The sequence below is a fragment of the Pantherophis guttatus genome, chromosome 15 (genome assembly GCF_059756535.1).
Source record: "Pantherophis guttatus breed Tessera chromosome 15, ASM5975653v1, whole genome shotgun sequence".
Lineage (NCBI taxonomy): Eukaryota > Metazoa > Chordata > Lepidosauria > Squamata > Colubridae > Pantherophis > Pantherophis guttatus.
Window position 1 is genome coordinate 10,820,001 of NC_142077.1, and position 15,141 is coordinate 10,835,141.

General features: G+C 49.5%; 1 protein-coding gene across 3 annotated transcripts in view; it reads left to right on the top strand.

Moving 5' to 3' along the window:
- SLC66A1 (solute carrier family 66 member 1) overlaps positions 1 to 13,903 on the top strand; it is a 15,850-nt gene extending 1,947 nt beyond the window's left edge. For all 3 annotated transcript variants that reach the window (XM_087879115.1, XM_087879116.1, XM_087879114.1), the window contains 7 exons: positions 1,650 to 1,888; positions 3,920 to 4,049; positions 5,269 to 5,356; positions 7,070 to 7,230; positions 9,003 to 9,095; positions 11,364 to 11,549; positions 13,430 to 13,903. In XM_087879115.1, coding sequence (XP_087735241.1) covers positions 1,716 to 1,888; positions 3,920 to 4,049; positions 5,269 to 5,356; positions 7,070 to 7,230; positions 9,003 to 9,095; positions 11,364 to 11,549; positions 13,430 to 13,528 — 930 coding nt within the window. In that variant the 5' untranslated portion in view covers positions 1,650 to 1,715 and the 3' untranslated portion in view covers positions 13,529 to 13,903. The remainder of the gene's footprint in view (positions 1 to 1,649; positions 1,889 to 3,919; positions 4,050 to 5,268; positions 5,357 to 7,069; positions 7,231 to 9,002; positions 9,096 to 11,363; positions 11,550 to 13,429) is intronic.
- The last annotated feature ends 1,238 nt before the right edge of the window (positions 13,904 to 15,141 follow it).

The window sequence follows — 15,141 nt, forward strand, 5'->3', positions numbered from 1 at the left end:
GGTCTTTTCGGGACGATTTCGAAAGCAGAAATAAGCCTTGGTCAATCTTGAACTCGCTCCTTTCCCGGCACGGATGAATCATCCAAAGCTTTGGTCTTTCTGTTATTAACCTTGATCTATTTATTCCAGCGGCTGGAGAAATGGTGGGGTGAGGGGAAGAGGCTTCCTTGGTGGCATATTTTGGGGAGGGGGAAGGGGGTCGACTATCCGAAGACCAAAGTCTTCCGAATAGGGGAGGGGGAGGCAGGCCCCTTCTTGCTGGCCAAGCGGTTTGAACCTGGAAAGTGCTGATAAGGTATGATTGCGGCTGCTGGATCAGCTGCTGCTGGGGTCACATGAGAACATCTAGATGAGTCACAGCAAAGGGGGGGGGAGTGTTTGTCCCCAGCCCACGTCCCCTTTTTCCAGCAAAGGCTGGGGATTGACCTCCACGGCGAAAGGTAGCAGCGTTTTGTTTTTGTTTTTAATTTGATTTATATGCTGCCCTTCTCTGGAGACTCAGGGCGGCTTACAATGCATTAAGCAATAGCCTTCATACTTTTATATATTTTATACAAAGTCAGCTTATTGCCCCCACAAACTGGGTCCTCAATTTACCGACCTTAGAAAGGATGGAAGGCTAAGTCAACCTTGAGCCTGGTGAGATTCGAACCTGCAGTAATTGCAGGCATCTGGTCTTAATAACCAGCTTAATAACAGGGTGCCTTAGACCACTGTACTACCAAGGCTCTTTCAGACTAGCCTCAGATATACTGCCACTGAACATGGGGGGGTCCAGCAAAGTAAATTAAGCCACTTGGTCTTTGAAATATTGGAATGGGAGCTGGAGAAAAGCTGGGAGGGGGTCACAATATTTATTCGCAACCCGTTTGTACTTAATTTTCGCGGCAGAAGAACTAGTGATTTTTGCCGTCGCGTGCCAAAAGCGGGGGGATTGTGGGGGGTCGCGCGTGCCCACATCCATAATTCAATGTGCCTCATCCACTCCGTGCACGCACACGGGACCCCTCCCCCACTCCCCCCCCGCTTTTGGCACAGGGGGCACGGTAGGCCCATTTTTCGCCCTCTCCAGGCTCCAGAGGCTTCCTTGGAGCCTGGGGAGGGCAAAAACAGCCTTCCTCACCACCACCCGGGAGGCCAGAAACGGCTACTTTCCTGACTTCCAGTGAGCCCGGAAGGCTAGAAAATCAGCTGGCCGGCGCGCACATGCGCACTGGAGCTGAGCTAGGGCAACACTTGCGTGCCCACAGATATGGCTCCGGCACGCGTGCCATAGGTTCGCCATCGCGGAACTAGATTATTTATTTTGCAATAGCGGCGAATAATCTGTAGCTCGGGTGTAGGAGGGGTGAAGATTGGTTCTCCGAGCTTGTGGGTTGGTTTTACGGACGTCTCGTGACCAGGATAGGGAACAGCTTCAGTTTAAGGGGGGGATGTCAGTGTTATTTTTTATTTTATTTTTTAATGCAAAGTTCCGTTCCAGGAGCGACTGAAATACTCCGGGGGGGGGGGGAATGGAAGGGAAAATACGTATTTTCTTTTTAAAAAAATCCATTTTCCCGGGTTTTTTTGTTTGTTTTTTGTTATACACATTTTGATCTGCGGTTGGGCCGATCTCAGCGAATCCCATCTCTCTTCTTTCTTTACAGGTTCCCAGTTCACAATGGGAAGGGCTGCTTTGAATTTCCAGTGACTCCCAGCGCCTCCTTCCCGCCATGTTTGCTCATCCTCACAAGTTCAGCTTTTCCAGCGGGAATGCCTCGGATTGTGTCAACGGTTCAGAGTGGATCCTGAATGTCTTCCATGAGTGCGCGCGGGATGGCTGGGACATCGCCAGTGTGGTGCTGGGCCTGGTCTCCATCGCCTGTTTTGCTGGGGCTTCCTTCCCGTGAGTAAACGAGTGGTGGGGAGGGGGGGTCTTCACCCTGTATCGGGGGCCAGTTAAAAGGGGCAGGCTGGTAATTTTGTGCTAGGAGTGCCAGTTGGCTGGCTCCTTCCTTCCTTCCTTCCTTCCTTCCTTCCTTCCTTCCTTCCTTCCTTCCTTCCTTCCTTCCTTCCTTCCTTCCTTCCTTCCTTTCCTTCCTCCCTCCCTCCCCATTCTTATCTCTCTTCTTCCTTCCACCATCCCTCCCTATTCCCATCGTTTTTTTCTTTCCTTTCCTTCCTTCCTCCCCCTCCCTCCCCATTTCCATCTTTCTCTTTCTTTCCTTCTTTCCTCCCTCCTTATTCCCATCTCTCCTTCCTTCCTTTCCTCCTTCCCTCCCTCCCCATTTCCATCTTTCTTTCTTTCCTTCTTTCCTCCCTCCCTATTCCCATCTCTCCTTCCTTCCTTTCCTCCTTCCCTCCCTCCCCATTTCCATCTTTCTCTTTCTTTCCTTCTTTCCTCCCTCCCTATTCCCATCTCTCCTTCCTTTCCTCCCTTCCCCTTCTTTCCTCCATCCCGCCTGATTCCCATCTCTCCTTCCTTTCTTTCTTCCTTCCCTCCCTATTCCCATCTTTCTTTCTTTCCTTCCTTCCTCCCTCTCCCTCCCTATTCCCATCTCTCCTTCCTTCCCTCCCTTCCCCTTCCTTCCTTCTTTCCTCCATCCCGCCCAATTCCCATCTCTCCTTCCTTCCTTCCTCCATCCCTCCCTATTCCCATCTCTCCTTCCTTCCTTCCCACCCTCCCCATTCTCATTTCTCTCCTCCCTCTCTCCCTCCCTATTCCCATCTCTCCTTCCTTTCCTCCCTTCCCCTTCCTTCCTTCTTTCCTCCATCCCGCCCAATTCCCATCTCTCCTTCCTTCCTTTCCTCCTTCCCTCCCTCCCCATTCCCATCTTTCTTTCTTTCCTTCCTTCCTTCTTTCCTCCCTCTCTCCCTATTCCCATCTCTCCTTCCTTCCCTCCCTCCCCATTCTCATCTCTCTCCTTCCTTCTTTCCTCCATCCCTCCCTATTCCTATCTCTTCCTTCCTTTCCTCCCTCCCCATTCCCATCTTTCCTTCCTTCCCCTTCCTTCTTCCCTCCCCATTCCCATCTCTCTCCTTGCTTCCTTTCCTCCTTCCTTCCCTCCCCATTCCCACCTTTTTCCTTCCTTCCTCCCCCTTCCTCCCTCCCTCTCTCCACATTCTCATCTCCTCCCTTCCTCCATCCCGCCCTATTCCCATCTCTCTTCCTCCCTCCCTCCCTCCCTATTCCCATCTTTCCTTCCTTCCTTCCTTCCTTCCCTCCCTCCCTCCCTCCCTCCCTCCCTTCCTTCCCTGGTTTGACTGATAAATAAGTGGCTGCCCATTGGGGAATGACAAAACGGAGGTGACTCATTTCCTGGGATAGAGACAAAGGAAACGGCCAGGTATCCTGCCACACCTGGCTGTGGGCGGCTTTTGAAATATCACCTCCAGCAACCCCTTTCAAACGCAGAGCTGTTCGGGCAACCATCAGTTGCAGCAAAAATAAATAAAATTCCTCCTTAAAAGCCTCTTCTGGGTGGTTTAAACTTCCATCCTGTGCAGAATGACACAATAAAGAGTTTACTTCCCTTGTCATCGGACCCCGGACTTCCTTTCCCATCAGCCCCAGCCCACAATCAGTGGTTTAGTTTGCTGGTGAGGGGTGACCCTGATCAGTGATGGATTTCAACATTTTTTATTACCAGTTCTATGGGCGTGGCTTGGCTTGGTGGGCGTGGCAGGGGAAGGATACTATAAAATCTCCATTCCCTCCCCAATCCAGGGAAAGGATACTGTAAAATCCCCATTTCCTCCCGATCAGGAGGCAGAGATTAGATGGGGGCGGAGCCAGTCAGAATTTTTACTACCGGTTCTCCGAACGACTCAAAATTTCCGCTACCGGTTCTCCAGAACTGGTCAGAACCTGTTGAATCCCATCTCTGACTCTGATGCTTCCTCTTTAATTCTTTGCTCCCTCCACTTTTCCACGCAGTCAGTTCTACCTGGCCTGTAAAACTGGGATCATGGACCAGGCCCTGTCCGTTTACTTCCTGCTGGGATGGCTCGGAGGTGATTCACTGAACTTAGTCGGGTCTTTCTTGGCTGATCAGCTTCCGTTGCAGGTAAGAAACTGAAAAAAAAAAGCAACGTTTTTTAATCTGCTGGTCCCAGTCCTCGATTCTGCAAAAGATGCCCAAAGCCATCATCGTTGTGGGTCCTTGGGATTCCCTTCCTCTCCAATTATTTATTTGTTTGTTTGTTTGTCAAACAAGTACAAGATAGCAGGAACATAAACATGAAAAAAGGAAGTAAATACAGATAAATGGGGACAGTAGGACAGGGACGGTAGGCACGCTGGTGCACTTATGCGCGCCCCCTTTATGGACCTCTTAGGAATGGGGTGAGGTCCACGGTAGACAGTTTGAGGCTGAAGCGATGAGGGTTTGAGGATGTAACAACGGAGTAAGGTAGTGCATTCCAGGTGTTGATCACTCACTCTGTTGCTATTTTTTGCAATCGAGTTTGGAGCGGTTTACCTTGAGTTTGTATCGATTGTTTGCCCGTGTATCATTGAGGTTGAAGCTGAAGAAGTCGTTGACAGGTAGGACGTTTGTGTAGCAGACAATTTTGTGTACTACGCTTAGGTCAGACCGAAGGCGGCATAGTTCCAGGTTGTCCAAGGCCAAAATTTTAAGCCTGATGGCATAAGGGATTCATGTTGTGAGCAGAGGAGTGGAGGCAGGGGTGAAATCCAGCAGGTTCTAACAGGTTCTGGAGAACCGGTAGCGGAAATTTTGAGTAGTTCGGAGAACCGGCAAATACCACCTCTGGCTGGCCCCAGAGTGGGGTGGGAATGGAGATTTTACAATATCCTTCACCTGCCACGCCCACCAAACCACGCCCACAGAACCGGTAGGGAAAAATTTTGGATTTCACCCCTGAGTGGAGGACTCATCTCGTGAAATACCTCTGGACCTGCTCAATCGTGTTAATGTCCGATATACAGTGTGGATTCCAGGCGGATGAGCTGTATTCAAGAATTGGTCTGGCAAAGGTTTTGTATGCCCTAGTTTGCAGTTCAATATTACCGGAGAAGAAGCTTCGCAAAATTAGGTTAACAACTCTTAATGCCTTTTTGGCAATGCTGTTACAGTGAGCTCTGGGGCTTAGATCGTTTGAGATGAGTACTCCTAGGTCCTTGACAAAGTGAGGGTCGTCTGTGAGATCGTTTCCACCCAATTTTAGCCCCATCTTCAAGCCGAGAGTTCCAGAGGTTAAAATAAAGCTTCTCTCTTAATTATCCCCAGAATTCCCGCTCAGCTTCTCTTTCTCCTTCCCCAGGTATACACCGCCATTTACTACGTGCTGGCCGATTTGCTCATGATCTCTCTCTACGTCTATTACAAAGTCAAGAATCAAAACAGAGTCTGTAAGTTTGACATCCGCTAATGGGAGAGAGAGAGAGGGAGGCGCCGAGACCTATAAAACTCCCATTTTTTGAAATCGTCGCCACGGGGAAATATCCCCCGAGATTTCGGTTCAAAATCGGGGCTTAATTCAAAGGACCGTTTGGATGCTAAGCTGGGGAGAGGGGCAAAGGTGGGCTTCGCATACTGTAACAACCGGTTTGTCCAGCACCGGAAATGTGAGCGTGCGGCGTCACAAAACACGGCAATTCGCTCGCACGCCGTCCGCAAATGCATGTGGTGTCAAAAACACAGCAATATAGGACCACCTGCAGGTTGCCACTACCGGTTCGCTGGTCCGAACCGGCTGAATACCTCTGGAGAGGGGGAGGGAATTTGTCAGAGTATGAATGTTCATAGACTGGAATAGACATGGCAACAGGTCAGCCAATGGGGACTGTTTGGGTAGACATGGCAACAGGTCAACCAATGGGGACTGTTTGGGTAGACATGGTAACAGGTCAACCAATGGGGACTGTTTGGGTAGACATGGCAACAGGTCAACCAATGGGGACTGTTTGGATAGACATGGTAACAGGTCAGCCAATGGGGATTGGATAGACATGGCAACAGATCAGCCAGTGGAGACTGTTTGGATAGACATGGTAAACGGTCAGCCAATGGGGACTGTTTGGAAACTGAAACATAGTATTTGTTTGAATGGGGCCCTAAGAGACAGTTTGGAGCCTGGGCGTGGCTTATACTTTGCTGAACTGTATATAAGAGTTGGTTTGGGCTCTGTAACTTTGGTGCCCCTGTACAAAATATTAGCCTCTGTAGCAGGGGTGAAATCCAGCAAGTTCTGACAGGTTCTGGAGAACCCGTAGCGGAAATTTTGAGTCGTTCGGCGAATCCATAGCGGAAATTTTGAGAACCAGCAAATACCACCTCTGGCTGGCCCCAGAGGGGGGTGGGAATGGGGATTTTGCAATATCCTTCCCCCAGGAGTGGGGTGGGAATGGAGATTTTGCAGTATCCTTCTCCTGCCATGCCCGCCAAGCCACGCCCACAAAACCGGTAGTTAAAAAAAAATGGTGTTTCACCACTGCTCGGCATCTCTCTACTCTGCGATGACTTGCTTCTATGAATATGGCTTCTGTGTTCCTGATTTTGTATGCTGACTTCCGCTGCATGGGTACTGCATATAACGCAGTTTCGGATATATAATTGAACCCTGCTGAAGTTCATTTAATTGTGTGCTGGCTGGATGTGCTGCACAAATTCTGACGGAATTGTGGTTTTATACCTAGGCATGGAGACAGGTCCCCCCCCCATTTTTTAAAAAAAATTATTATAATGGGAGAATACACATCCTTGCACCCTTCGAACAGAAGTTGCAATTTTGCGGGGCCTCTGCTCTTCGTGCTAAAGCTTTTCGCACACATTTAAGTGTGCAATTTTGAACCGTTTCCTCTCCGCAGAAAGCTGGGTTCCCCCTCGATCTTATCTCTTTCTGTTTCGAATCTCTTGAAAGGTTTAAGTGACGGGTCTGTGGTTTTTTTTGTTCGTTATTTCTGCTTTCCAAAGCAGCCGCCAGAAAAAGATGATGCTGATGGGAGAGAGAGGGGGTTTCTCCTTTTTTTAGTAAATTTGTCTGACGGCACAGACAAGACAAAAAAAAAAAAAAACCAAGACAGACTTTTAACCCCTAATCCAACATTTCTCCCCTTCCTCAGTTTCGGCTTCGATCAACGCCGTCTTCGCATTTGTGGTCCTGGGAGCGACATTGACGCCCGCCTGGCAGGGAGGACCTGCCTCTTCTCACCTGGGCGGTGATGGAAGGATGTTCAAAAGCAGGAGGCTTTTATCCTCTGCGGACTATCCATCAGGCTGGGAGGTAAAGCCACAACTGACCTTCAATGTCTCGCAAAGACTAAGCTGCCCTCGCCAACAGTTGCGTTGTGTTTAAATCCCGTCGAAATGGGGACGATGTAAAGATGAGCAGTAGTTGGGAAGATTACCGGCATGCGGTAGCTCAGTGGCTAAGAAGACGCTGAGCTTGCCGATCAAAAGGTCGGCAGTTCAGCCGTTCGAATCCCTGGTGCCGCGTAACAGGGTGAGCTCCCGTTGCTTGTCCCAGCTTCTGCCAACCTAGCAGTTCGAAAGCATGTAAAAAATGCAAGTAGAAAAATAGGGACCCCCTTTGGTGGGAAGGGAACAGCGTTCCGTGCGCCTTTGGCGTTGAGTCATGCCGGCCACATGACCACGGAGACGTCTTCGGACAGCGCTGGCTCTCCGGCTTTGAAACGGAGATGAGCACCGCCCCCTAGAGTCAGGAACGACTAGCACATAGGTGCAAGGGGAACTTTTACCTATATGAATGACTATAAAACGTATAAAAGAAGTTATAGCGCGTTCCATTGTCTTTATAACCGATTAAAGTTTGTGGAACCCAATAATTCAACATTAGGATTTGTGTCCGGATGGATGGATCCAGAAACAGGAAAAAAATTATTTATTTATTTATTGGTTCGATTTATATGCCGCCCTTCTCCGGAGACTCAGGGCGGCTTACAATGCGTTAAGCAATAGCCGTCATACTTTTGTATATTTATACAAAGTCAGCTTATTGCCCCCACAAACTGGATCCTCAATTTGCCTACCTTAGAAAGGATGGAAGGCTGAGTCAACCTTGAGCCTTGGCGAGATTTGAACCTGCAGTAATTGCAGGCAGCTGGTCTTAATAACCAGCTTAATAACAGGGTGCCTTAGACCACTGTACTACCAAGGTATATACCTGCTTAGTAGGGCTTTTGCCCCCCTCCCAAGCGGTGTTCTTTCTTTATACAAAGTCAGCTTATTGCCTCCACAATCCAGGTCCTCATTTTACCTACTCGGAAGGATGAAGGCTGAGTCAACCTTGAGCCTGGTGAGATTTGAACTCGCAGTAACTGCAGGCAGCTGGTAGCTAAGTCCTAGTTAACAGCACTTCTCCCATCCTCCGCCATCACCCTTACCTTCTCAGGCCAGGTGAGAAGTGACTGCGAGGGGAGAGCGAGGAGCGGGGCCAGCCAGTGGTGGGATCACGGAGCCACAGCAGAGGGCCCAAAGAGCTGCATGCAGCTCCGGTGCCGCAGGTTGCTGACCCCTACACTATACGAAGAAATACAAATAAAAGGAAACCGTCTATAGAATTGCAAGAGAAATTGGGAAAAATTAGAAGACAAAATGCAGAAAGAGATGAAAAAAAGATAATTAAGCAAGCGCCGTTTTAATTCCACTTTACCCGAGAATCGAAACCCGTCGGCCACGCCTTCAGCGGAAGCAGCAGCATTGATAAAAATGCCTTTTGTGGCTCTCCCTGGTTGTCCCATAATTGCTTTTCACCAGGGAAATTTCTCCCAAGTGAATCGTTCTTTCGGAAGTTAAAAACGCATCCCTCGGGTGGGAAGAACGCTAGAGCAAAGATTAGTGGTTTGACTTTGAAGTGGCAGGTGGAGTCAAGGGAGGGAACAAAGGATTATCCGAACTAACCCACGGACTAAATCACCTGGTGGCGAGGTTTCCCATTAAATTACCTTCGAGCCTCTTTCCTCCTGGATCCCACGAGAGCTTGCTGGGATATTTTGTCCGCAGCATCCCATCACTCATTTGTGTCTTCTTCCACAGCCTTTCACCCAGAAGGAAATTTGCGGCTTTGTGATTGGATCCACTTCGTCGGTGCTCTACCTCCTTTCTCGGGTCCCTCAGATCTACACCAATGTAAGCGTTGCTCGAGCGGGAAGGGGGAAAGCCCACTGCGGAAGGGATGGCCTCTTTTGGGAAGCAGTTCGGGCTGAAGAGGGCCCCAGACTCAAATTTCCAACTTTTTCCCAAGGAAGCAGAAAATGTTTCCAAGGCTGTCCATCCTCGGCAACTTTTAAGGCTTACGGACTTCAACTCCCAGGATTCCTCAGCCCGCCATGCATTCTGGGTGTTGGAAGTCCGTAAGCCTTAAAAGTTGCCGAGGATGGAAGCTCCTCATTTTAAGGGACAATCTTTCTGCCTGCAACTCTTGAGTAACAGCGGATGGCCCGTACATCTCAGCTTTCTAACCTTGTTACTTACATCTTCATAAACGACTTAGATGAGGGAATAGTAGGGGAACTCGCCAAATTTGCAGATGGTACTAAACTGGCAGGAATAGCCGACACCCTAGGACCGTGATGGCGAACCTGTGGCACGCGGAGCCATATTAGTGGGCACGCCAGCTCAGCTCTGGGGCGCATGTGCGCGCCGGCCAGCTGATTTTCGGGCCTTCTGGGCCCACCAGAAGTAGGGAAACAGGCTGTTTCCTGCCTCTGGAGGGCCGGGGTGGGGGGGTGGGGGTGGGGAAGGCCGGTTTTTCTTTCTTACCTGGCTCCAGATCCTCTCTGTGTATCTGGGAACAGCGAAAACAGCCTTTCCCACTCCCTTGGAGGCCCTACGGAGGCTGAAAGGGCCCATTTCCCCACTCCCGGTGGGACAGGAAGTGACGTTTTTTCCTGTCCCCAGCCTCCAGAGACTCCTAGAGAGGCTGCTAGAGACTCCTAGAGAGGTTCTGGAGGCTGGGGACAGCAAAAAATGTCACTTCCTGTCCCACCGGGAGTTGGGAAATGGGCCCTTTCAGCCTCCGTAGGGCCTCCAAGGGAGTGGGAAAGGCTGTTTTCGCCGTTCCCAGATACACAGAGAGGATCTGGAACCAGGTAAGAAAGAAAAACGGGCCTACCAGGCCATCCTGTGTCAGGAGCGAGGGGGGAGGGGGTTGCGCACACGTGCACGTGGGCACGTGCGCGCCCGCCCCTCCCCCGCCCCCCCCCCTCCTGGCACACAATGGCAAAAAGGTTAGCCATCACTGCCCTAGGAGATAGGCTCAAGATCCAGATGGATCTTGACAGACTTGAACACTGGGCCCAATCTAACAAGATGAAATTCAACGTAGAGAAAAATAAAGTCTTACACTTAGGCAAGAAAAAGCCAAAATTACACATATAGACTAGGTGAAAGCAGGCTTAATAGCAGTAACTGTGAAAGGGATCTTGGAGTCTTAGTGGACAACCAGCTAAATATGAGCCAGCAGCAAAAAAAAAGCCAGTGCAATCCTAAATCGCATTAACCGAGGGATACAATCAAGATCAAGAGAGGTACTAATACCACCCTATAAAGCCTTAGTAAGACCACACCTAGAATCCTGCATCCAGTTTTGGTCACCACACTATAAAAAAGATGTTGAGACTCTAGAAAAAGTGCAGAGAAGAGCAACCAAGAGGATTAGGGGACTGGAGGCTCAAACATACAATGAACGGTTGCAGGAACTGGGCATGGCTGGTCCAGTGAAGAGAAGGACCAGGGGAGACATGATAGCAGTCTTCCAATATTTGAGGGGCTGCCACAGAGAGGAAGGAGGTCAAGCTATTTTCCAAGGCACCCAAAGGCCAGACAAGGAACAATGGATGGAAACTGAACAAGGAGAGATTCAGCCTGTAAATAAGGAGGAATTTTCCGACAGGGAGAACCATCAACCCGTGGAACAGAAGTTGCCTTCAGAAGTTGTGGGAGCTTCATCCCTGGAGGCTTTCAAGAAGAGACTGGACTGCCATCTGTCAGAAATGGTGTAGAGTCTCCTGCTTGGGCTGGGGGTTGGACTAGATGACCTCCAAGGTCCCTTCCAACTCTGTTAATCTGTTATCTGACTGCCAGCCCTGAGCGTACCGTTGCCCAACCTAGCTAAAAGCAGACTTATCTGAGATCTGTTGGAAGAAAACGGGGGGGGGGGATTTTAAGGCTATTCCCATGCCCTGATCTGATTTAAGACAAGGCGATCACGTTTACTCACGCCATATGCTTCCTCCACTTCAAAGCTCGTTTGAAGCTAGCCGTGATCCCAGTCCACGGTGCCACCGAGTAAATACTGGCTTAAATGTTTACGATCGCAGTTAAAAGAACGCTGTGCACAGCCTACCTCTTGGACGGGCCACCTGAAGCTTTTAAATCCCTTTCTCTCCCTTGCAGTTCAAGAGGAAATGCACGACCGGAATCTCTTACTCTCTTTTCGCTCTGGTGATGCTCGGAAATACACTCTACGGTCTCAGCGTCTTAATGAAAAACCCGGATCCGGGCCAGTCCGAAGCCAATTACGTGATCCATCATTTGCCCTGGCTGGTCGGCAGCTTGGGGGTTCTGTCCCTCGACGTCGTGGTATCCTTTTCTGGAAACGGGGGTCAGTGGGGTGGGTTTGTTTCTGCTTTTAAACTTGCGACAGAATCCCTCAGACAGGCCAGGAAAATAAGAGAGTGTCATAAACTTTTGATTCGGAGACTTTCTGAACTGCAGTCAACGGTAGTGTCAGAACTGAGGTGGGGTGCCCTAAATCAAGCATGATCATCTTTTTAACGACCCCGTAATTCCATGCGGGGTGGAGTCTAGTCAATTGAATGGAGCCAGCAGTGTTTTACTGGCCGGATGCTCTTCCTGTTGCCAGTATGGAGTTTTTTTCCCCAGCAGATATATATTTATTAGTTTGATTTCGATTTATATTTATTTATTAGTTCGATTTATATGCCGCCCTTCTCCGGAGACTCAGGGTGGCTTAAAAAGAGCCTTGGTAGTACAGTGGTCTAAAGCACCCTGTTATTAAAACCAGCTGCCTGCAATTACTGCAGGTTCGAATCTCGCCAGGCTCAAGGTTGACTCAGCCTTCCATCCTTTCTAAGGTAGGTAAAATGAGGACCCAGTTGTGTGGGCAATAAGCTGACTTTGTATAAATATACAAAAGTATGAAGGCTATTGCTTAGCGCATTGTAAGCCGCCCTGAGTCTCCGGAGAAGGGCGGCATATAAATCAATATATATAAATATATATATATATATACACACACACACACACACACAAAAGTATGAAGGCTATTGCTTAATGCATTGTAAGCCACCCTGAGTCTCCGGAGAAGGGCGGCATATAAATCAAATTAAAAAAAAAATGCATTAAGCAATATTAAGCAATATTCTCATTGTGCCCAGAGAGAGAAATATCTACCTCTACCTAGAATTGAATTTACAAGCCTCCTGATGGTGAGGCGAGAGCTCCCACCTTCTGAACCAAGCACATTCATTAAAATAACATTTCTTGCTTCGCCAGCTGAGGGCCACGTAAGGCAAGTTTATGCTTCCGGATACTTCCTTTAAATCTGTCTTTTTCATCTCACCCGTTCCCGTTTTTAGCCCTTCTGAGACTGCTTACAGGGATAACAAAAAAGCATATTTTTGAGAATTGATTTAATAGTGCTATAACTCAGAAATTACTGTATTTTTCAGAGTATAAGACACACTTTTTCCTCCCTAAAAGAGAGTGAAAATTTGGGTGCGTCTTATACACCGAATGTAGCCCCGCCCACCCACCAGCCCCCACCCTTTGGCCTCTGCCTCCCAGCAATTTGCCTCCTTGCAGCAAACAGCCTGTTTCACGTTCACCTTCAGCACAGCCTGATTAGCACAAGCAGCTGATTGTCGGTTGGATCGGCCTACCGACCATCAGCTGTTTCAGGCTGCAGGGATTGCCATTGCCAATTGTCGCCTCTGCGTGCCCCATTTTCGGCCTCCGCATCCCATTTTTTGGCCTTTGTGCGCCCCGTTTTTGGCCTCCGCGCACCCCGTTTTCCGCCCATTCTGATCCCCACCACCCAGAACGGGCGGAAAATGGGGTACACGGAGGCTGAAAATGGGATGCGGAGGCTGAAAATTGGGTGTGCGGAGGCGGCAATAGCTGTGCTGAAACTGAAACAGGCTGTTGGCTGCAAGGAGGCAAATTGCTGGGAGGCAGAGGCAGATTTTTTTTTCTTGCTTTCCTCCCCCAAAAAGATAGGTGCATTTTATAGTCTGAAAAATATGGTAGCTTGGCTGCCCTAATTCTGCCACGGCCCGCAATTGTCCGGAGGAGGAAGAAAAATTTCAACCCCGTCCTTGAAACAAGGCAGCAAACACAGGGAAAAAGATTTTCTGGATGTTTTATTAGTCTTTTGTAGCCAACGGTGGGTGCTGGGTCCAGTCCCCAGAAAGCAGAAACCTTAATTCTTTTACCTTCAGATCTCGTTCCAATTCCTGGCCTATCGTCGGAGGAAACTGCCGGTCCCGGAAGAGAGAGATGCTCTTTTGGGCAGAGAAGAAGACTCTGTGGAAAGCTGAACGGATCTGCCAGGATCAAGTCTTTGGCTGCGTTTGAGATTCCAGCAGTGGGATTTTTTGGGGGATTTCGTCCTGAAAACTCTATAGATAAAGCACCTGGAAAAAAATCGCTTCGCCTCCGGAAAAGACGCCACGTTTACAAAATCCTTTCCTACCTCCTCAATTCCTTTGGGGGGGGAGAAAGAAAAATAATAATAATGGAAAAACGAACCTTGAAATGTTAAGACTGTGTTCTCCAAGGACAGTGAACTTTTTATCAATGGAATTTCTCCCCCCCCTCCACCTCACCTCGGATTCTTCCCCCACCCCACAAAAGGGAAAAGTGTAATTTATGAAATGGAAGTGTTGAAAAATAAAAACCAACAAACCCCAAAATGAATTCGGTACCCAGCAGCTGGCTGCCTGGAAGCTCGTTGAGGCTCAAAGAGTAAAAGGAGGCTGGAGGGAGGGAAAGGAGGGGAGGGGTCTTTTTTTTCACACAAGGGGCATTCCTTCTAACAAGGCTTTTTTGGGGGGGGGGGAGGACATGGAGAAATGAATAAAAAATATTCCCATCACCCTGGCAGGAAGTGGAGATGGTTCTTGGCTTAACCCTGTATACCTTCTCATCTCAGCCTTTGTTCTGTCCCCGTACCACACACGCACCCCCACAGACGGCCCGGAGTTAATAAGCCACACGACAAAACTCTTTGAAGATAAAGCTGGCAGCAACCCAGTGGCTAGCTGCCAAATTCAGACTTTACTCACACAAAACAAAGATTAGACTGCAAGCATTCCGATAAAACAGGCAAGAGTTTCAACAATACAAGGATTAATCCAAATGCAGTCCGATAAAGCAGGCAAAGTCCAGTAACGCAGAGATCATGGATTATTTCCAGTTTTTGCTCGTCACAAACTCAACCGGCCACCACACCCACATTTATAACTTGTGGGGTGTGGTCCAGTGACTCAGCTAATCTCTGGCACGCCTTCCCCTCTGCTGCGCACGCTTCTCCCTGCACCTCTGCCGAGGGTCCAGCCAACACTTATCTCCTTCGTCGCTGTCCAACTGTGGCTGCGGGGACGTGCTTGGCTCTGAGCCTATCTTTTGGCCTTCGGTGTCCTCCGCAGGCATTGCCAGAGAGGAGGGTCCTGGAGAGGGAGACCTTGCCAACTCCTCTCCCTCACTCTCAGAGTCTACATCTGTCGATAGCCCAGGCTCAGGCAACAGAGCCACAACAGCCTTGAAGCAACGGGTGGGCTTCAAAAATTTTAACAAGGGGTTCTCTGCCCGGTTGCTGGGTAAGCATGGCCTACTCGGCCACCTGCACCATGATGGGGGGGTTGTTTTCGCCCTCCCCGGGTTCCAGAGGCTTTCCTCAAGCCTCTGGGAAGGCGAAAATGGCCTCCCCAGGCTCCAGAGGCCCTCTGAAGGCTGGAAATGGGCCCATTTCAGGCCTTCCCGAACTTCTGGTAGGCCCGTTTTTCGCCTTCCCCGAGCGTCTGCCCGTGCCCTGCATCCAAAATGGGCCAGGTGGGGACTCCTGGGAGGGGAGGGGTGGGCAGGGCCAGACAGGAGTGGGATTTGGGGTTTCTGCGAACTGCACAGAATCTTAGCTAGAGGTTCTCCCGAA